General features: G+C 33.4%; 1 protein-coding gene and 1 long non-coding RNA gene across 2 annotated transcripts in view; one reads left to right on the plus strand and one right to left on the minus strand.

Annotated features, from left to right (window-relative positions):
• The window catches only part of SPR (G protein-coupled sex peptide receptor), a 299,361-nt gene that overhangs the window by 183,261 nt on the left and 95,445 nt on the right, over positions 1–20,655 (plus strand). The window contains exon 3 of the mRNA XM_077443796.1: positions 11,310–12,176. Within this exon, the coding sequence (XP_077299922.1) occupies positions 11,535–12,176 (642 nt within the window). The 5' untranslated portion in view covers positions 11,310–11,534. The remainder of the gene's footprint in view (positions 1–11,309; positions 12,177–20,655) is intronic.
• LOC143920823 (uncharacterized) overlaps positions 1–20,655 on the minus strand; it is a 239,899-nt gene that overhangs the window by 59,651 nt on the left and 159,593 nt on the right. The gene's annotated exons all lie outside the window — the stretch shown is intronic.

Consider the following 20,655-nt stretch of genomic DNA (forward strand, 5'->3'; position numbering starts at 1 on the left):
AAACATTGAAACTTGTTGAGATTCTCGTGAAAAGTTTGTAATTGACTCTGCTGAAAGTTGCATCGAAAACCTGGTGCACAAAAACTTGAAATTCAAAACGTCAAATTAAAACAAAGTTTTGAAATTTAAAATGATTACTTTTGTATTTTTTTCGTGTATTTATTTAGCGCTGAATGAATCATTTATTTAATGAATAAACCTTTTTCTAAAAATTATGAAGATATGTACATAGTGACGCTAGAAAACCATTTGACAACAATTTTGTGAAAAATGAAAATCAAAGAAAGAAAAACTGAATCCAAAGAAAAAACCATGAATCAGTCAGATACAACAAGAAAGCATCAGTCCCAAAAATTATTAAAATGAAAATTGTTATTTAAACAATTTTTCTATAAAACAATTCTTAATATTGGTATCGATCTCTTCATCATCTTTGATACTAGAAATTTGGGTCAAAGTCTTAGTAAATTAAACCTACCCACTTATACAGTATACATATGTATATGTATATGTATTATATATATAAAGATCCTTATGGAATCTGCTTCCAACGAAGACCCAAACTAAGCTTATGCATATATCCTACCCCTTTCTGGATCACCCCATCAAATTTTCACCTACCTATACTCAAACATTCCCCCCCCCAAATAAATCAAAACACAAGAAATTGTATCTTGGTAGAAACATCCACCAGAAATATTACATCAAAACATTGAAGGATAACTGGAAAAGCATATAAATTTTTATTCCACACCCACTAGATATACATGAAGGCAATAATTCAAGCGCAGCACGAGTATAAAGTCGGGATTGCGCGAGTGTATCCCGCTTGCTAGGGATTTATCCAATTGGCTCTAGTTTGTATTGAGTTATATAGCAACTAGCCCGACAATAACTCGTTCGTATTTATGTGTCGGTTGCCACATGGTTACAATACAATATTGTGCGGCCAATAAACTACATTGCCGCTTAATGCGATCTGACTGCCTCGTAAAACTTTCTATCTGTCTCTGTAGTACATATTCCATATATGCCCCGGGGTGAAAAGGGCCCGTTGGGATAGGTTAGGTTACGTAGGTCGGGGATTCTTAACCTTTTCTTTTGTTCTATGGAGCCCTTTGCCAGTTATTTTATTTTATTTTATTTTATTTTATTTTAAAAAATCAATACCACAGAGACTTGACAGGTTGCCCCAAAGCGTCAATGTGATTTTAATACAAATAATAAAAATCATAAAAATTACAAAAAAAACATCATAAAAAAAATAATAAAAATCATAAATAAAAAAAAAACATAAGAAAATAATAAAAATCATAAATAAAAAAAAACATCATAAAAAAATAATAAAAATCAAGTAAAAAATATGTACACAAAATAAAAACAAAGAAATAAGATTGAAAAATTTATATCGTGCTATTTAGGATGTGTTCCACCAACTCAACATAACTGGCATCGAATAGGTCCAAGTATTGTGCCAGTAAGTTAAGGAGTTTCTTAAAACTCTACGATTTTCCGGGGCCCAGAATTTTAGTTTCTCCAGGATAGTGGGATTGTGAATCTCTCCTCTAAGTAATTTTACGAAATGTTTCCCAAGAAATAAATCTCTTCTCTTTGCCAGGGAGTTGAAACCCAAAGATCCCAAGACAAAGGCACTAGGGAACAGATATGGATAAAATCCAAATGTCTTCAGATATAAAAATCTAAGGAATTTCCTTTGGACTCGTTCCAACATTAGAGAGTAACGAAGTTGATAGGGAGACCATATAATGGAGCCAAACTCGAGCACACTGCGAACTAATGTACAATATAAGAGACGAATGGCAGTGAGCCCTAGTTCAGACGAATTACGGATTACGAATCCAAGGATTTTTGTTGCCCTATCACAGATATTCTCAATGTGAATGTTGAAACTCCAACTATTTTCGAAGACTATTCCCAGATCAGATATAAATAATTCTCTCTGAAGAAGAGAATCATGAAATTTATACGGATATTTAATAGGAGAACGAGAACGAGAGTAAGAAATGACCCGACACTTTAGGATATTGAAGGGAAGTTTATTAACATTAGCCCATTCATAAATAGAATTCAAATCCTCTTGCAAATAAAGAGCGTCAGGTAAATCAATTATTCTCTTATAGATTTTTAAGTCATCCGCATATAATAAAAATTTAGAATGGTGAATAGAAGATTGAATATCTTTGATAAATATTAGGAATAATAAAGGGCCAAGATTTGATCCTTGGGGAATCCCAGAAGTGGCAACATACTCATAAGAAAAGCAACTCCCAAACTTAACGAATTGACGTCGATCCTGTAAATAAGAAATAAAAAGACCAACAAGATTATAAGTAAATCCAATAAAACTTAATTTACTAACCAAAATTTTATGATCAACTTTATCAAACGCCTTCTCAAAATCAGTATATATTACATCCATTTGATTATTACAATCCAAAGTGCTGGTTATGTCATTAGAGAAACATAACAAGTTGGTAATAGCTGATCTGGCCGGACGAAAGCCATGCTGCTGATCAATGAGCATACTTTGAAAGTGATTAAAAATGTATCTGTGTAATATTACCTCAAACATTTTGGCTGGCGCTGACAAGATAGTTATTGGTCTGTAGTTCCTTACACAAGATTTATCGTCCTTCTTATGAATAGGAGTTACTTTAGAGCATTTCCATAAATTGGGGAATGAAGAGTTCCTTAGAATTAAATTAAAAATGAATTTTAAAGGTTCTAAGAGACTAACCTCACATCCTTTTAGGATGTAATTAGGGATGGAGTCAGGACCGGAAGAATAAATATTTTTTAACTTTAGAAAGCCATATTTCAGATCGGAAGAGTCAAGATGATTAATCGCTAAAGTGGGGAAAGTAAATTCCGAGTCATTGGTAGGTTCCATGGAATCAGTAGGATTATTGAAAACTGATTTAAAAAAGTCGGCAAATCCATTAGCAATGTTTTGATCACCCTCTAACAATCCAGAATCATTGTACATAATGGTCGACTTTACACGATTTACACGTTTAGAATTGATGAAGTTCCAGAATTTCTTAGGGTTTTTAACTATGGAACTTTCACAATCAGCTACATAAATATTATATGCATTATTAATTAATTTCTTAATTTCCGTACGTAAAATACGGAAATTATTTAAGATAAGAGGATTGCTCGATTTCTTCCAGAGTTTATGTGTTTGATATTTACTTTTTAAGAGATTAATAATTTCTTTAGTAAACCAAGGCGGATAAATCCTTTTACTCGTCACTAATCCTTTCAACCGAAAACAATCATTAAAAATAGAATATATAATGTCATAGAAATTAGAGAGGGCCAAATTAACATCTTTGCACTCATAAACTCGCTCCCATTGACAATTACAAAGAATATCATTTAAATATTTGAAATCAACATTTGTAAATAACCATCCATTTAGGACAGAGGTATTAAGACAGTTATTTATTAAACGAAGTGAGGAATAAGTTATAGTTAATTTTAAATGAATATCAAGAGCAGGATGATAGCTGTCTTCAGGAACCAAGGAATCAACTGAATTTGAAATAATAATATTCTGACAATCTAAATTTGTTAATAGAAAATCCAACATGGAATTATTAAAATAGTTTCGAATAGTATTAATTTGTTTTAAGTTGAATAAAGATATAAAAAAATTAAGGTCATCAGGAAAACAGTTAGAAGAATTCAGATTAAAATCTCCAGATATAAAAATGCGACCATTACTAAAATGTGAATAATTAGATATAATTAAATCAAAAAATCGCTTATAAATATTTGGTGGAGATCTTGGTGGAAAATAAATAGTACATATGTATATAAAAAAAGGAATGTTAACAAATCTTAGTTTTAGCCATACACATTCATGAATGTCCTCAAGATGACTAAGTCTTTCAACCGAAATAATATTTGTATTTTTAACTGCTAGAAGAACACCACCACCTCTGGCAGATCTATCATGGCGATATATATTGAAACTGCTGTCAAGTACTTCGGCATCATGTACAGATGAGTTTAGCCATGTTTCAGTAATAGCAAGGACGTCAATAGATCTAGAAGCGGCGTTGTTGTAGAATTCCTTGAGTTTTGTATTTAAACCCCGCACATTTTGATAATACAGTTTAATGTTACGGGTCACGGGTTTGGGCAATCGGTTTCGAAGAGATTTTTTTGAGAAATAACCATTCTCTTATGCCAGTACCCATAGGCCAAAATTCAGGATTGATAATTATATTAAAAGTTTCAGTATCTACACTAATTTTAAATGACGAGCACATGTCAGTTTTAGCAACCTGAGAAACGTTGATTCTTTTATTTTTAATTTTATTTAATATGAACTGTTTCACAGTATCACAAGTGCAGTTATTTGCCAAATTAAAAACGTGTACATTCTTCAATTTCGGAATAGTGGCCACCTGTAAAGTTTTATCAGGTGCTCCAGATCCACGAGTGTATGGCAGTCTCCCGGAAGAAGTCCCAGCGACCTGACTGAACAAATTTGAAGGATCTACAGTAGAAGCAGAAGCAGGAGCACAAGAGACAGGAACATAATCAGATGTTGAAGCAGAAGCTGATGTAAGTGTAGCTGAAGATGAAGATGGCAGAGGTGAAGCAGTAGAAGATAGCGCTGCGACCTGACTGTAAGATTTCGCAGGTTTTATAGGAGAAGGAGGAGAAGCAGAAACAGAAACAGTAGAAGCAGAAACAGTAGCACACCCAGGAGTAGATGCTGAAGCTAAAGCAGACGCGAGTGAAGTTGAAGCTGAATAAGGCGGAGGTGAAACGGTAGAGGATGCCGCTATAACGTCATACGGGCATCTGACAGGTGTTTGTTTATGTACTGTAGTATTGTTACATTCAGTTGACAGTGTGGAGAGTTCTCGTAATGTTACCTCGCCCGATTGCAGAGTTGTAGGTTCAACAAAAACAGCTGGAGCCAGAGCTGCTGGAAAGGGACGACACATCATCCTCTTTATTTCACCGACATCAGTGTGGATAGTCTGGAGGGACTCCACAGCGATTTTTAGCGAGGCCATGTTATTAAAAGCGACGCGTGCGATGGATACTATATTTTTAATTTCGTCGCTGATGTATCGCACCCTGTCCTTGGTAAGGACATTGGCACCAGATCCTTTTTTTGAAAGGTCCGCGAGTATTCTCTGGCTTATAGTAACAATATCCTCCATGGTAGAATGCGAACGATTTAACACGTCCAGACACAACGATAGCACACGATATATATATTATATGTCAACTGCGATCCCCTCTTCAAAATAAACGTTTTAAATATCTACATATGACAATTGGTGTTTGTATGTTTGTCTGTTTTTTTGAATATTTTTCAATTTAAATATGGTTTGCTAACATAGAACCTTAAGAGGGCTGTACACCCGAAACCTTAATTTTGTTACCATTCCTTTCTTCGATATATATATTGAGTGTATGTATATATTGAGTGAATGCGACAATATATATCAATATATATATATTGAGTGAATACGATAGTTGCGCTTCGACCAGATAAAACGTATTTCAAATTGACAAAATCGAGGTTTCGTATTCTCCTATTTTCTCCTCGAAAACTGGACCAATTTAAAAAAAAGAATCATCATCGGTATGAGAAAGATACTTTCTGTGCATCTATTGGCGTATTTTTTTTTAAATGGACCGTTAAATAAGCACGCTGGACTCGTTTCGTAGGTGTAAAAAATAGGAGATTTTATAGATGTTTGGCGGCTCTTAGCTCCTATAAAAAATAATTAATCAAAAAAATAAAACAATAGATGCACCCCAATGGTGGATATCCATAGCATATTAAAAAATAATTTCTCTAGTGCCATAATTGAGGAAGGGAGAAGTATAGTACGTTTGTATGGACAAGGCGCTGCTGTTCAGCCCTCTTAATGAATTTGGAGAAGCTGTGTAGAAGCCCTGGATCGGAAGACTCCCATACAAAAATACTTTGTAAAGTGTGTTTTATTGCTGTAATCAAATTTAAATGTAAAAGTTAATTTGAAATGAAAAACCAGGGATCTGGAGCAACCACTTTTTTAGTTGCTCTGCTCCGGCACATGATTACGCTGTTCGACACGAAAAATGGTTCAGAGACGAGATATGACGTTTCTTATAGATCTATGCCCAGTGAACACGAATTCGGTAATAAAAAATGTTGATTGGCTCGAGATTTGGAGATATACGAGTATATGTTTTTTAAATCGCGTGATTTTTCTATATCCTCGTGTTGTTCGGTCGATGTCTCAAAATCTGTCAATTTCCTGTTCAATATGAATATTGAAATCTATAAGCGGGTATTTTATCTTTCATTTGTAGTACTTTTCAGCTTTCAAATCTCTATATCCCATATATTTGGATGGGATATATACCCCATCATATATATCCCATTCAAATCATAAGTAAAGAAAATGCTTGATTTCAGTTTGAGACTACTTAAATTTAAGATAATTTCAGGCTGTTTCACATCTTTGAAATATTCCTTAAAGTACATACATACCATAAACTTAACGGTTAAAAACCTCTGGGTTAGGTTAATATCGTGATTTGTGGTACGTGACGTCATAGTCCAATGGAGGGTGAAAGTCGATGGTATAAATCCATCCTCACTTGTTTGTTCGGATCTCGTGTGTTTCGAAAACTTTAATAAGTTACTTTTGTTTCGCTTCGGGGTCAGTAAATGCCCTCCCCCCGTTTTCCCACCTCTATCTTTTTCTTTGATAAAAAAAAGTTAGGGTAACTTTGGTCGGGATAGAACAGAAAAAGTTGCCGCGAAGAAAGCGTGTAAATATAAAGAAATAAACAAACAATACCCGAAACACTTAACAACAACGATACAGCGTACGCAGTCAAGTTTCCAACCACAGTGAAAGTTTTTCATGTAAATAAACAGATGTCACTAGGTGATTTGAATTTTTTCCTACGTCAACCGATTGACACATTTTGGTAGATTATAATTCTGACCCAAGCTTTTTTTCAACGAATTTAACCTTCCCTCCCCGAAGTGGGGTATGCAAGTGCCCCAATTTTTACGTTTTTCGTAATAACTATGTGGTTTTCAAAGCTATACATCCTATATTTCTTGTATTCCTAGAATGAACTACAAGAAATTTATTTTAATAGATTTTGTATGATTTAAAAAAGGGGTAGGTACATCGTAAAAAAATACATTTATACATTTCTACGTTCCAAAGTATGATTTAAATGCGGTAGCGATAAGTCATGCTTTTGACTGTTCACTTGCATGTTCTTGTTGATCGATGAATCAATGCGAGAGAAAGAGACAGCTATATTTTCGTAAGCTGTTGTTTTCGTCGCTTTTGGCGCGTGGCTATTGAGTCATGCAGTCGCCTGTTGGCCTTACCTATGTGCGCTTGCATGTTGATGCTTGTCGTTATTTTTAATACAAAAATAGTCAAAAACATGCTATAGGACTAAAACTTTTTTATGTTGATGTATAAAATGATTAATACGATATATATTGAACCCATTTGTAATGAGAAAAGCTGTATTTTGATTAAAAAATACTGGGGTCTTACTCGACCCCGGTTCGGGACACTCGTTCTATCTCGACGCTCTGTCCTTTAAAGGTTTCTGAAACTGATTATTATATAGGTACAATTGAATCTTATACATACTGCAATTTTATAACATTATCTAAATTTTCATTGGACCCAATATTTAATAACATTTTGATTGACCTGCTGCTTACTACAACTCTAGAAGCGATATTTTGTTTAATAATTTACATAGAATAATAATACACGCATCTTTGCAATTACAGAACGCTAAATAGTATTCATTGTATGTCCTATTTGATAATAATTAAAGGTGTGAATATTTCCATGCTACTTAAGTGTGCGGACACAGTCTACGAGCGACAATCGTCTCGATATGTTGTACAACTGATCACTGCTATTCCGTCACTAGTTCACTTTTGTAAACTGAAGCAACGAACTTCGACAATGTAAACAATGTGTTAAATCTAAATAGACCCAAACAGGGTTGAGCCCTAAGATAAGTTTAAATCCGTACTCTTTATTTTAAGCGAACTTAAGCAGTCACTTTCAAAGACAGAGTTCGCTCTTTTGCCTACATAATGTATGAAATAAATTAAGGGTTGATTTATGTTTTTCGATTTTTCAAAGGTAGCATTCGGCTCAATGGTACTTCTCTTAGGTCATTAAATAACCCCGTATATGTATATAATATAATATATTCCGAATTGCTGCCTTTTTAGAATTCAAGGAGTACTCGATTCTTCTTGCGATCGTTTCAAAAATTCTTCGGCATGTCTAAAACATGGAAATCTCATTGAAGAGATTGATTGTTTGTCGTATGCGTATTATAATAATATATTATTTGGGGCTTTTGATGTGAAACGGGGAGCAGGCCATTCGAGACGTTTGCATAATGATGAAATATCTCTTTACTTTTTATGTAGGTATCGTTATGAGTCATAACTATACGAATGTATCGTATTTCTTGCTTTGAGCGCCCTTTGAAGCGTAAAAGTCTAGGGGGAAAAAGTGAACAATATCCTATTACAATGAAAGAAAAACATACATATTATGTTATGCTTTTCCTCTCGCATAATATCTATCTTCTATGAAACGAAAAAATATAATATGGCCATTCGAAGATGAACATATAGCAGTGTCTTTCAATACTGTTGCTTTTTTGTTTACTTATAAATGCAGGCAAACTTTTTTTTTTCTATATATATTTATATAATTTTATTTATACAGTTTTAATCTTAAAATATTCGGCGTAATGTCTCTATTGCAGGTTTTGGCCGTTTAAAAATGACATTTATTTATTAGGTTGTGAAATTTAATACAATCGAACTTCGCTATAACGAATACTGTAATGTGAAACAGCAGTTTTCAGTTTTGAGAACTCAATTTAATGAATCAATACAAAAGGTCCATAGAATTTCGTTATAATGGAATTTGACTGAAGTTTTAATGCAAATAAAAATGTAAATAAAGTAAAATTTAAAGCAAAAAAAGTTTATTTTATTATAAATTGAAGTTTATAAACGAATAGCACAAAGGATTTTTTATGAAAGTATGTGGTTGATTTTAATATAACTTTTTACAGGCTTTTAATAAAACTTTTATATTTTTATTAATACAGTGTACTCTCGATTATTCGGGTGCGGATTGTCCGGTTTGCGGATTATCCGGGCTTAAATTAAATTTTGTTCAATTAAATTGCGTGTTATTTGAAACAAATCATGTCACAAAGAAATGTTTTTCGTTCCCTTTTTAAATGTATTTTACTATTGTGTCAATTCTTTCAGTCAATTTCGATCATCAAAGGAGTAACAAGTGCGTGCATTCAGAGCAGATTTTTTCGAACATACGTATGTTTAATTATTATCAATTATAATACTTTGTGTGTGACATTATTTTCTTTGCTATTAACTCGAAAATATTTCAGATTTACTTGCCTGTTCGAAATATAGTTAAACAAAAAAATAAGTTAGAGGCGTTCGTGAGAGATTGTGATTGGGTCCTTCGAAACGAAAAAGTATGAAAATGTCAAGATACGAAGATTTGGTTGCAATTATACTCGTATAGTTAAATCAAAAATGAGCAGAAGGATTACCAATTAGCGGTCAAATGTGTATGGAAACGGACAAGTTTTTCCATGAAAAATTAGGATTAGTAGATAACTTCAATGCTTCGTCTGGCTATTTGACTAGGTTTTTTTATATTTTGGCAACAGTAGTACTAACTATAGGTACTAACGGCCACCCATCTTCTTAACTATAAGCGTTTTTCTTAATAAATAATGAGTATTAAAATTATGAAACAAAAATTTGTGTAGTAAATATGATATTATACTTGAAACCAAGTCAAAATTTGATGATTCAGATTATCCGTACCCTCCCTCCCTAGCATTAGCCTCGATAATCGAGAGTGTACTGTATAAATTTAACTCATTTATAATTTCTTAGTATGTTTGAACGATTTTCCAGAGTAAAATCAATGGCTTGAGAGTTGGCTTTCAACATAATATAGGTACATATATGTATATATCAATAGATTCGTCATGATCCTCTGAATGATATTAATTTGATATCACTTCTTACATCAAAAATATCTGACAGTATTATGTATGCATGTACGTATGAATGTATATAATAAAGCTTTTCTGTGTAATTCTTCGATGACTTCAATGTTGTCCACGAATCCCACCCCTAGGTCTTCTTTTGGAAGCTCGAAATTCCACAGTTTTAGCCTGCGGACCACTTAATTATATAAAGTTTATTTAAAATTTTCGGCAAATCAAGTCATTTAGTAGAGTTTTTTCTGAATTATTTTTTTAATTTAACATGTTTTTTATTGAATAAATTAATATGCCAGTCCACAGGATGATATTTCATCACATGGGCTTATCACTTTATAATATAGTGACAAAAGTTTACTAAAAATTCTCAATATAAAATATCATAATTCAATTATAACCCAACCATTTGCAGCTACCCTCATTCAATCACATAAAGATGTTTTAAAGAACCGCCACTTGATTAAAAGAAAATGATAATTTATGTAATTTAAAATGAACCACCGTACTTTGCATCGAACATTGAAATAAATCTCGCTTAAAAAAGTAATCTTTTTAATGCCAAGCAGTCGTCGTTTCGCTCATCTTTTTATCAGCTTCCTTATTGCGGCGATTAATTGAAAATGTTCCGTCGTAAAATAGCTTATATTACGGCGCTTTTCCCGGTTTCACCTTTTTATTGCTTCCTCATAGTTTTACCTTCGGCCTGGTAATCGAAATTATTTCCTTTCGAGTTTCTCGATAAAACTCGCATATAACTCCGAGTTAACTTTTCGCCTCGACTGGCTCGTTATGAGCCGATTTATTGGATTAGACGTACTCCAGACTACGTATGCGGTTCGTAATACAAAAAAAGAATTCGAATCTAGGACACGTTTTTCCCCAAAACCATAAACGGCGAGTAAGCAATGCGAATTTTCCGTTACGTTCGTAAAAATCAACTCGGCTTACCTCGTCCGAATGTTCGACGATGAAATAAATACGTAGTTATCAATATAAGCTACGATTTTATCATGAAAATGTTTTCAAAGAGTCCATTAACTTAAGAGCAATTCAACGATGTCGTTTATATGAATATTTAATCAGCGAGTTGAATTATTTAAAGCGAAAAGTTTTTTATTATTAAAATTTTCAACCGTTATTTATTAATATTGTTATTGTATTATGAATTGATCTAACACAAAGTTTTCTCTTTACAGATTGGCCCAATGAACCGACTGAAGAAAGAGCACAACTAAACAAGCCGAAACCAAAAAGATCAAACTAAAAAAAACCACTAAACGACCAAACCAAAGACTAAATACGTATTAACAAAATGTGATTCAACCGCACACGCAAACTGTGATACTTGTAAATACACATTTATAAATTAAAACCCAATGAAGATCAAACAACCATGAGATAGTTGAAAGTGAGCCGCGAAAATGCTTCACAACCCGGACAACCCGGGAAACCCGAACTTGGCCGGAAACTACTACCCCCAATTCTCGTCGAGCCAGAACTCATCTTCTGGATACTTGGACAGCAACGACGTACCCAGAGATCCTTACAGACAGCACCACCACACGAGACACTCTGGTGAGGACAGACACAAATACGACACTCTGGAGTCCTTTTTCAACTCGGAACTGCAATCTCTACTCCCCTCGAACTCGACCACTGGCTTTCCACTATCCCAAACTGATTCAGACTTCTACAGCAGACTGCCAGATTCCAACTTGACCGATTTGCCCTACAACGTATCTGGAGACCCTTTCTGCAGGCCCAACATCAGCTATTTGAACATCACCTGCGAACTGCCCATCGACTATGCCCAGCCTATGTATGGGTACATTGCTCCATTTCTGCTCGCTACTACGACAGTCGCCAACACTTTGATCGTTGTGGTTCTGAGCAGACGTCATATGAGAACTCCTACGAATGCTGTACTCATGGCTATGGCTCTCTGTGACATGTTCACCCTGCTATTTCCAGCTCCGTGGCTCTTCTACATGTACACCTTCGGAAACCACTACAAACCGCTTTATCCGGTGGAGGCCTGCTACGCTTGGAATGTCATGAACGAGGTAAGTTTACGAATGCAAACAACTATATTTTGGGGTAGTTTGAATGTATTGTAATAGCCCATTTAAAGTGTCTTGACCACTGGCAAATTTGCAAATTTAGCACTTTATATGTACACATTAAACCGACTTCATATAATTTTTAACATTTTAGCATTTTACTTTTTCTATACGAGTATGAAATATAAAACTACGAAATTTTATATAATATTCCGTAGTTTAGACCTTTTTAAAAGGTTTTCTAAAACATTTCTTTTACTATTTTTCCCCTGGTAGATTATTTTTTTTCATTTTTCCATTTAGTAATTGACAACCCTTTTAACCCTTTGGCTGCTACGAGGCTTTTCAATGTCCAAGCGAAAAATGCTAACATTTGTAATTATTTTGAAAAAAAATAAATATATTTTTTTTTACATACTTACTTCGCCGAACACTCGTAATTTTTATAATACTTTATATACATTTTTAAGAAGCAGTCGTGAACTCGTGCTCTCTCTTTCTGTCTTGCTTTTACATGCGTGCGTGCGAAAGAGATACCTACATATATACACTAAATAAGTTTTGACGATTGTTTTCCGAGGCTTTATTCTTTTCAATAATCTATTTTTAGATATCGATGTATCCTTACAACATGCGATATATTCGAAACAGGTAGCGGTCTCTCTCTCTTTCTTTCTTGGTTTTAATTGTGTACGTATGAGCGAGACACACAAGGATGCGAAGTTTCTAATAATCAAATAATTTTTCAACATGTATCATAAACATTTTGTATGCATTTCAGTTGCATTTGATTGATTGCATGAATTCGTGACGTCTCGTGACCTATATAATTGAAAGCGGATTTCTATTGTTTTTTGCCATTTATTTTAACTCTGCAAAATGATATCGGACAGTGAAAGTGATGAAAGCGAAATAATAGCTCCTCGCCGAGGAACTCGACAAATCAGCAGCTCTACTGATTCTGAAAATGAATTTATCGATAATAATCAATTCCCAAGTAATAACTCCTTATATGACATTGACAACGAACCCGAAATTTACTTTGATGATGAACCCGAAATTAAAGAGCTTTTATTTAAAAAATTGATAAATATTTATAAAGCTTGATTGAAAAATAAATATAAATACGTATATAAAAAAAATGTTTCGTGCCACTGATGCGCTGGTGGCTCAAAGAAAGTATTGAAATACGACAATTAATGACGTCAACAACGATCGTCGTAGCAATCTTCGCCGATTTCAAAACAACGATTTATCGTTGTTGTAGCAGTCAAAGGGTTAAAAAGCTCTTACGACATATACTCGTATAAGAATCGTTTAAAATTTAAAAATAGTAACTTTTTAAGAAGTAAAAACTTTTAAATGCTGCCATAGTTTTAATCTAGTTGATACATCTTTAATAGTTCGTGAATGTTTTGAGGATTCATAGAAAACAATAATTCGGATTAAAAACTACATTTTTTTAATAGTTTGATCATTTTACCTCTTGGTATGGATAAGGGTAGGAGTCATAAGATAAAATTTCAATATAAACTAATCTGATATATTAACAAAGTATGAACTAGTCTGATACACATTTATTTATAGTGTGAAATATAGATGAAAAGTTTGAATACATTCAAAGAGTGTTTAATTAGACTATGAGGCTATGTGAAGCGTTAACAATGGGCATTGTATTCTGCAATAACCACACAAAGTGAAACTTCTAGTTTGAAATTTTAACAAAAGAATTTCGCACAATTGCAGAGATGCGTTTTCCCGGTCATATGAAACATGCATAAAGGCAACGTCAAAGGGAATAGTATTGTTTGTAGAGAAACGCAAAAATATGCATACATAAATATATTTGGTGAAATAAACCATTTGAAATCAATCCTTCTGAAATTTTCCGCCCCTTTGTGGTCGTTTACCGTATGTATAAATGAATACGAAAATTTTCTCTTACGAAGAAATGGGAAAATCGGAAAATCAACTTTGCAAAAACGGAAAGGATTTTGTTTACTGTATATATGTACATAAGTATTTAATAATGCACGTAAAAGTAAAATTGATGACAATGGAAATTGTGAATAAAAATCAATCATGTAGAATTTATTTTAAAACATATGTATGATCAGATCAATATATTGCTTTATTAATATTTTTTTTAAAAATTCAATGAAACGTTTTAAAATAAAGCTTTGTTGTATTATGATAATTAAATATAAATTAAATCAGTTTTAATGATATACGATTTTCGAATTTTCACTTTGGACACAAGGCTCCTTGTCGGGACTTGAATGGTTCCATTGTTTCCTCTGCGCGGAATTTTCCCTTTTCTCTGACAACAATAGAAGGATTTCAAAGTTTTCCGGGGTTACCTGGAAACGGTACGCCCATTTCCCGGCAATGAGGAAAATATACGTCGGATTTTTCACGAAAATTACAAGCAAACAACGAGTTTTTTCAACGAGAAACTACAAACTCGTGCCGACATTTGATATTGAATACAACTCAATAGCAACACGTGTTATATACATATGTAAATGTACATATTGAAACGTTACATCTAACTAATTTGCGTGTAATATATTGTAGAGATTGTGGTTTTACAGCTGGCACATGTTACCACCTATGACGGCCAACAGAGTAATATAAAAACACTATAAATTTATTTTTGAAACAATAAAAGTCAAGTATTTATGATGCGGTCTCTAATTGAAGTTTCAAACTGTCTATTTTAGTTTCACTTCTGGCATGCTTTTAAATGCATAAACTTGGTTAATGCTAAAATGAGAGTTTCTTCAGACCTGCTTTATTATACCCAACACATATAAAAGCTTATAAAATTAATTATTCATTTCACTTCAATAAAAAGGCATACTTTCGTATGGTCATAAGGCGGTCGTCATTTTGTTATGAATTGGATTTTTTTGTTTTAATATATTAAAAACATTTAGCTTTGATAGTGATAAATATTCGTCACCTAAACTGGTCTAAATGTTGAGTAGTAAACAATTGTTACAGATTTTTGGTTTTTGTTAAAAATTTAATATTGCTGTGCCAAAAGTATTTGAATCAATCAGATGTTTTTACTATATTTGTATTGATTTCAAATATTTATAACTACCAAGCGAATTTTAAATATACTTTTTTTACAATTTTTTTCCGTAATCTGTCAGTAAAATCAGTGTACTCTTATTTTATTTTATTTATTTATTTATTTACATATTAGCCACAGTGACATTATAGAATACTCTTACGCATCACTGTGACTAGACATACATATAAGCATAATACAAATACTATATACAAAAAAAATAGAGAGATATCTATGTTATCTATGTATATATATAAAACTGAATGTTTTTCTGTCTGCTGTCTGTCTGTTTCAAATAGGCTCCTAAACCAATGAACCAAATACGACGGAACATTCCGGATTTGTTGTATGCATGTCCGGGAAGATTATTGTGAAAAAGAAACGGGGAAAAACCTCTTAATAATAATATTCGTAATTACGATTTTATCGATGCGAAAGTATGAAGCGCCAGTGTGTAGTTCAGGAAATATGTACATTGGTAACCAACTTGCGCGCACGCATGCCAACCCTTACATTACGTACCACTGATACCAACCTTACATTACGTACCACTCATAACAATCCTACATAGATATAAAAATCAATGTTTGTCTGCCTGTCACGTATGCGTTCCTATACTTTTCTATGATTTAATTAGATTATTAAGTATTAATTTGAAATTGAAACATTCACTTATCGAAACGCATCGAGAAACGGGAACGGGAACTTGCATGCATTATTATACGATGGAACTTTCAGGATTTATTGTGTGCATGTCCGGGAAGCATACTGTGAAAAAAATTCGGCCAAAAACGGGAACGGAAACAGGAAAAACGGGAATGAGTGGCATTGCAACGCAATAATTTCAAATGTTTTCGAGTCGTGACATGCGTTGTTGGGGTAAAATAAACAAATAATTGAATAATTTCAAATGTGTTAATTTCAAATTGTATGCGTTATTGTGGCATTGCAACGTATGCCGGGTTTAGCTAGTAGAAAATAAATCTTTGAAATCATATTCAAATAGTGGTGACACAGTGAGTAGGATAGTTTGGCCAATTTAATGGAGGAACCGCGTCAACAATCAAATCAGATAAATTGGCAAACTCTGACAGGAAACGATCGACTGGAGTCACAAATATCTAAGTCTGACCAGCAGCATTAAAGGTTATACTCGGAATAAATTATTTTCAATTGGACCTCCCGGTGCTTAGTATCGACGCAATCATCTAGTCACGCTGCTGGCTAAATAATGAAAGATGACAAAAGGCTACTGTGTAAAGCGAATTTTTTTTTGGTTTCAATCTATAGCGTTGCCTAGAAATTTTTATAATGGTTTTTTAGTTTTATGTATACTTTGAACACGATATGCGTGTTTTATGTCTCAATTGACGCGTCCTCGGAAACAACATCAAACGAGTAGCCGTTCGAACGCTTCCCTTTTAACGCATGCAAATTTCATTCCATTAGTAGGACTGAATTCCCTTTATCTTTTTCCTTTTCCCCTTACTGAATTTCCGTTCGTTTGGACTTTTTCTTTTTTTTTTAGTATTCTGTTGCGAAATCAATCGACATAGCTGAAACCCTGAGACTTGAAAGTATTGCTCTATCTTAATGAAAATGGCGTAAATACAGAAAATAAAATGTGAGCATTCTTTTTGGCCGCTCTTGGACGGATTTATTTTCATTTTCTTGAAAAAATTTCATTATTTCCGCACAAAGGACTTTGTCGTTTAATACGTCATACAAATCAAAAAGAGTTCTTGAACCTTAATTTCCGCTTTTAATCAAAATTTGGCGAGATTCAAATATACAGGCTTCTTTTGACTCAATTAAAAAAAATATATAAGATCTGGTTAATAGCAGACATAAACGGTGTTTACTATTTAATTTTTTGATACTTGGAGAGCCACAAAGAACTAAACGCTCGTACGTCACATGGCAAGATGACAACTTTTTTCAATTCATGCATGCCAACCTAATTTATTTACTTATTTATTTGTGACATTACAGATTACTCTAACGCGTCACTGTGATCAGACATATAAGCATAATATAAAAACTATATATGTACATATTAGAAAATAAGTGAGACATGTTATAGATAACAAATTTTTTTGAAATCATATTCAAATAGTGGTGACACAGTGGGTAGGATTTTCTAATTTGATAGAGGAACCGCTTTATTAATGAAATCAGATAAATTGTCAAACTCTGATAGGAAACGATCGACTTGGAGCACAAATATCGAAGTCTGACCAGCAGCATTAAAGATTATACTCGGAATAAATAATTTCAATCGCGGTCAGCTCATGGAATCGAACCCGGCGACCTCTCAGTACTTAGTATCAAAGCAATCACTGAGCCATGCTGCTGGCTAATCATTCATACATCCATATTTTTAAGCTATAAAACTAAATATAACAAGCATAATATGAAAAAATATCTAATACCAGGAAAAAAGAGGTGTATAGACGAGGAGAATATGTAATACATAAAGGTTATATAATTTTTTGTAGAGGTACATTATTTTTGGTACATTGTCTCGACACGTTCGGACTTGTGTCGATAAACTCTGACAAGTTTCAACACATCCAACTATACTATACTCGCACACACACACACCAGTACGGCAAATAGTCTGTATCCAACACGCATATGTATGAACTTGAATGCCTTACAACGAGAGAAATGTTATAATATTAAAAGTGGCTTTAAGCGTCATATTGCTGTCAAGAGAGGAATGTCCACAGACCTTTTCAAATAAGTCGTATTTGATGCTTGGTGCGCGACGTACGTCCGATAAAAACTTTTATGTTTGTTTATATTACTCGCAAGATGGGCAAGTGCATCATTAAAAATTGCACGATGCATTAAAAAAACACACAATAAACAATATGGGATACATTTTTATAAGTAAATTGATCATTTAAGTAACATATTATTCAATTAACATCGTAGTTTGACAGTTTCTAAAAGTGTCATTGTGATCGGCTGCATTCTACATAAAATTTCAGGGGTGGCACCAGAGAAATGTCAAATTATTTTTAAATAAATGTAAAAACATTTCTCTTGGTGGCGCCGACTACTCAATTATATTTATAACCAATTATTTAAGTTTAATTAATATAAACATCGTTCATTTTATATTATACATATTTTTGTCGAAACTATACATTACACATTAATTTAAGAGTTCCCAAAAACAGACAAATACAAAAAAAGTGGATAAAAATAATCCGCCAACTGAGAAAAGAAACGGATTGGCCACCAACACCCATCACCACCATATACTCAAATTGTAAATAAATCTATATCAAAATGAAACTTTAATTTCTATAGTGAATATGTGATGACCCTGATATTCCTTGCGTTGTAGCGTAGTTAAGGAGACGTACCGCGTATTATTGACACAATGAAAGCATTAGTAAAGGCACTTTTATTATTGTAACATTTTTCTGCTTACAACAAAGAGAATTACAATTCATATTATATATTATTAAACACAACGATATGTATATGTATGTAAATTCATATTCAATTTAATTACTTAAAATAATTGTATGGGTACGTTTAATTCCCATCCAACTACAATGCTTTATTCAACGTTTTATTATTCACCTATTCAAAGGGAAAGCATACTGTAGATTAAGTAATTATTATTACAGCATTTGTTTACATCAAAACACACTTTGATGTTCTCAAACGGTTAATAAGAAAAGCAAAATAATACCCTTTGGAATTATATTGAATTTTCCGCTCCGGCGATCGCCGTATGAATCGACGAAATTTTTCAAGACTTGTCTCTCGGAAAAACGCGCCTAACCTTTACCACTACACGGAAAATTAATTTAGCCAGCGTACATACACATACATATTAGACTTATATAACTTATAAATTTATATATTACAATTCGGTTTGTGAAAGTTTCATTTTCGTGTTCCGAGTCTTCCGTGTTCGAATTCGATCTATTTTTTTTAATTTCCCGCCGAGTCCCTTCGAAGTTTTATTGGCAGTCCGCCGAGGCAAAAAACTATAATTGGGAATAGTTTTCCAGTAGCCAAATTCGAATGATCGATAGAATTGGGGCATTTGGCAATTCGAATCCGTCCAATTTGAAGGCTGTGTGACCCAATTAAAAAAGGTTATTTGCTGTGTCCAAACTCGTTCAATCTTCGTTAGCAAAATGACTCCGACGACACGGGATCACACTTGACACGCGCACGACTACAATGTCAATTTAATTTTAAAACCAATTAAAACTCAGTTATTTTATCCCCCTCTTGTTCGGTGTAAAAAACGTAGGATGTGCTTAAAACTTTTCTTTCGGTTTTACTATATTCGAGATCGTTGCATTGAATTATCACACATTTCCAATGGACAACTTTGAAGGTGTTTTCCCCGAACAAAACCTTTTCTACGAAACCATCCCGCTGAGAGTTGCGAAACTGTTGAAAGCATCGAAGTTAAATTTTACATTTTTAGTTTTGAAGAAAGTTTTGCTATATCTGAATAATAATTCTACAAATTTATGATGAGTTGCATTATGTTCGAATATAAAAATGTTTCGTCAAGCTTTATAAAATGAGTGTCGTTTTTCAAACGAGAATCGTTTTCATACACTAACAACGCTATTATCTAGTTTTGAACTTTAGAATGCTTCGAATGCAATCTTCCAGTAAAATTTCATTCAATGTCGATCATCACATCAATAAAATATACCAGTTACTGAGCTTATTATATCGTTACCTTACTTCGAAAAGGTTCTGACTGTTAGAACAGGTGCAGTTAGAACCCTTTCAAAATAAGGTAACTGTATATACATACATAGCTGAGAATATTAATGGTGAAATATTTAAACCAAATATATAGCTATGGGTATGTACTATACATATAAAATTTTTAAGTGGTTGATTTCCGATTATTGTCTACCTTACATTATACAACAGTATTACATTTCATCAAGTATCACATTATGTTATAAAAGAGAATTGCGACGGTCTTTGAAGTATTCCAAGTATTTCGGTGTTCGTTAACACGCCGGAAAAATTCAAGTCAATATCAACAGTCGTAAAATTATCTCGTGTGTGTTTGTGTGTGTATACAGGATAAAAAAAATTAAAATCCCCTGGAAAAGCAGAGGCACTAAACCCGTTTTACGACGCGCGAGAAACTCGAACGATTAAAACGGAAGCGTCAAAAATAGTTTGCGAAGGTCGACATCCGCTCGTAAAAACCGGTAAAAAGTTTTATTGACACTGAAAAGAAATATCTTCAGCATGTAATTTTTCAGGAAATCGTACTCGATAAAAATTCCACGAGCGTGAAACGAATGTGCTGAAAAAGTTCCATTGTGCTGAGTCCACTTCAGAAGCAACGCAACGGAACGAAACTACAATGTGTATGTATATTCGTAAGGGCAA

The sequence above is a fragment of the Arctopsyche grandis genome, chromosome 13 (assembly GCF_051622035.1).
Source record: "Arctopsyche grandis isolate Sample6627 chromosome 13, ASM5162203v2, whole genome shotgun sequence".
Classification (NCBI taxonomy): domain Eukaryota; kingdom Metazoa; phylum Arthropoda; class Insecta; order Trichoptera; family Hydropsychidae; genus Arctopsyche; species Arctopsyche grandis.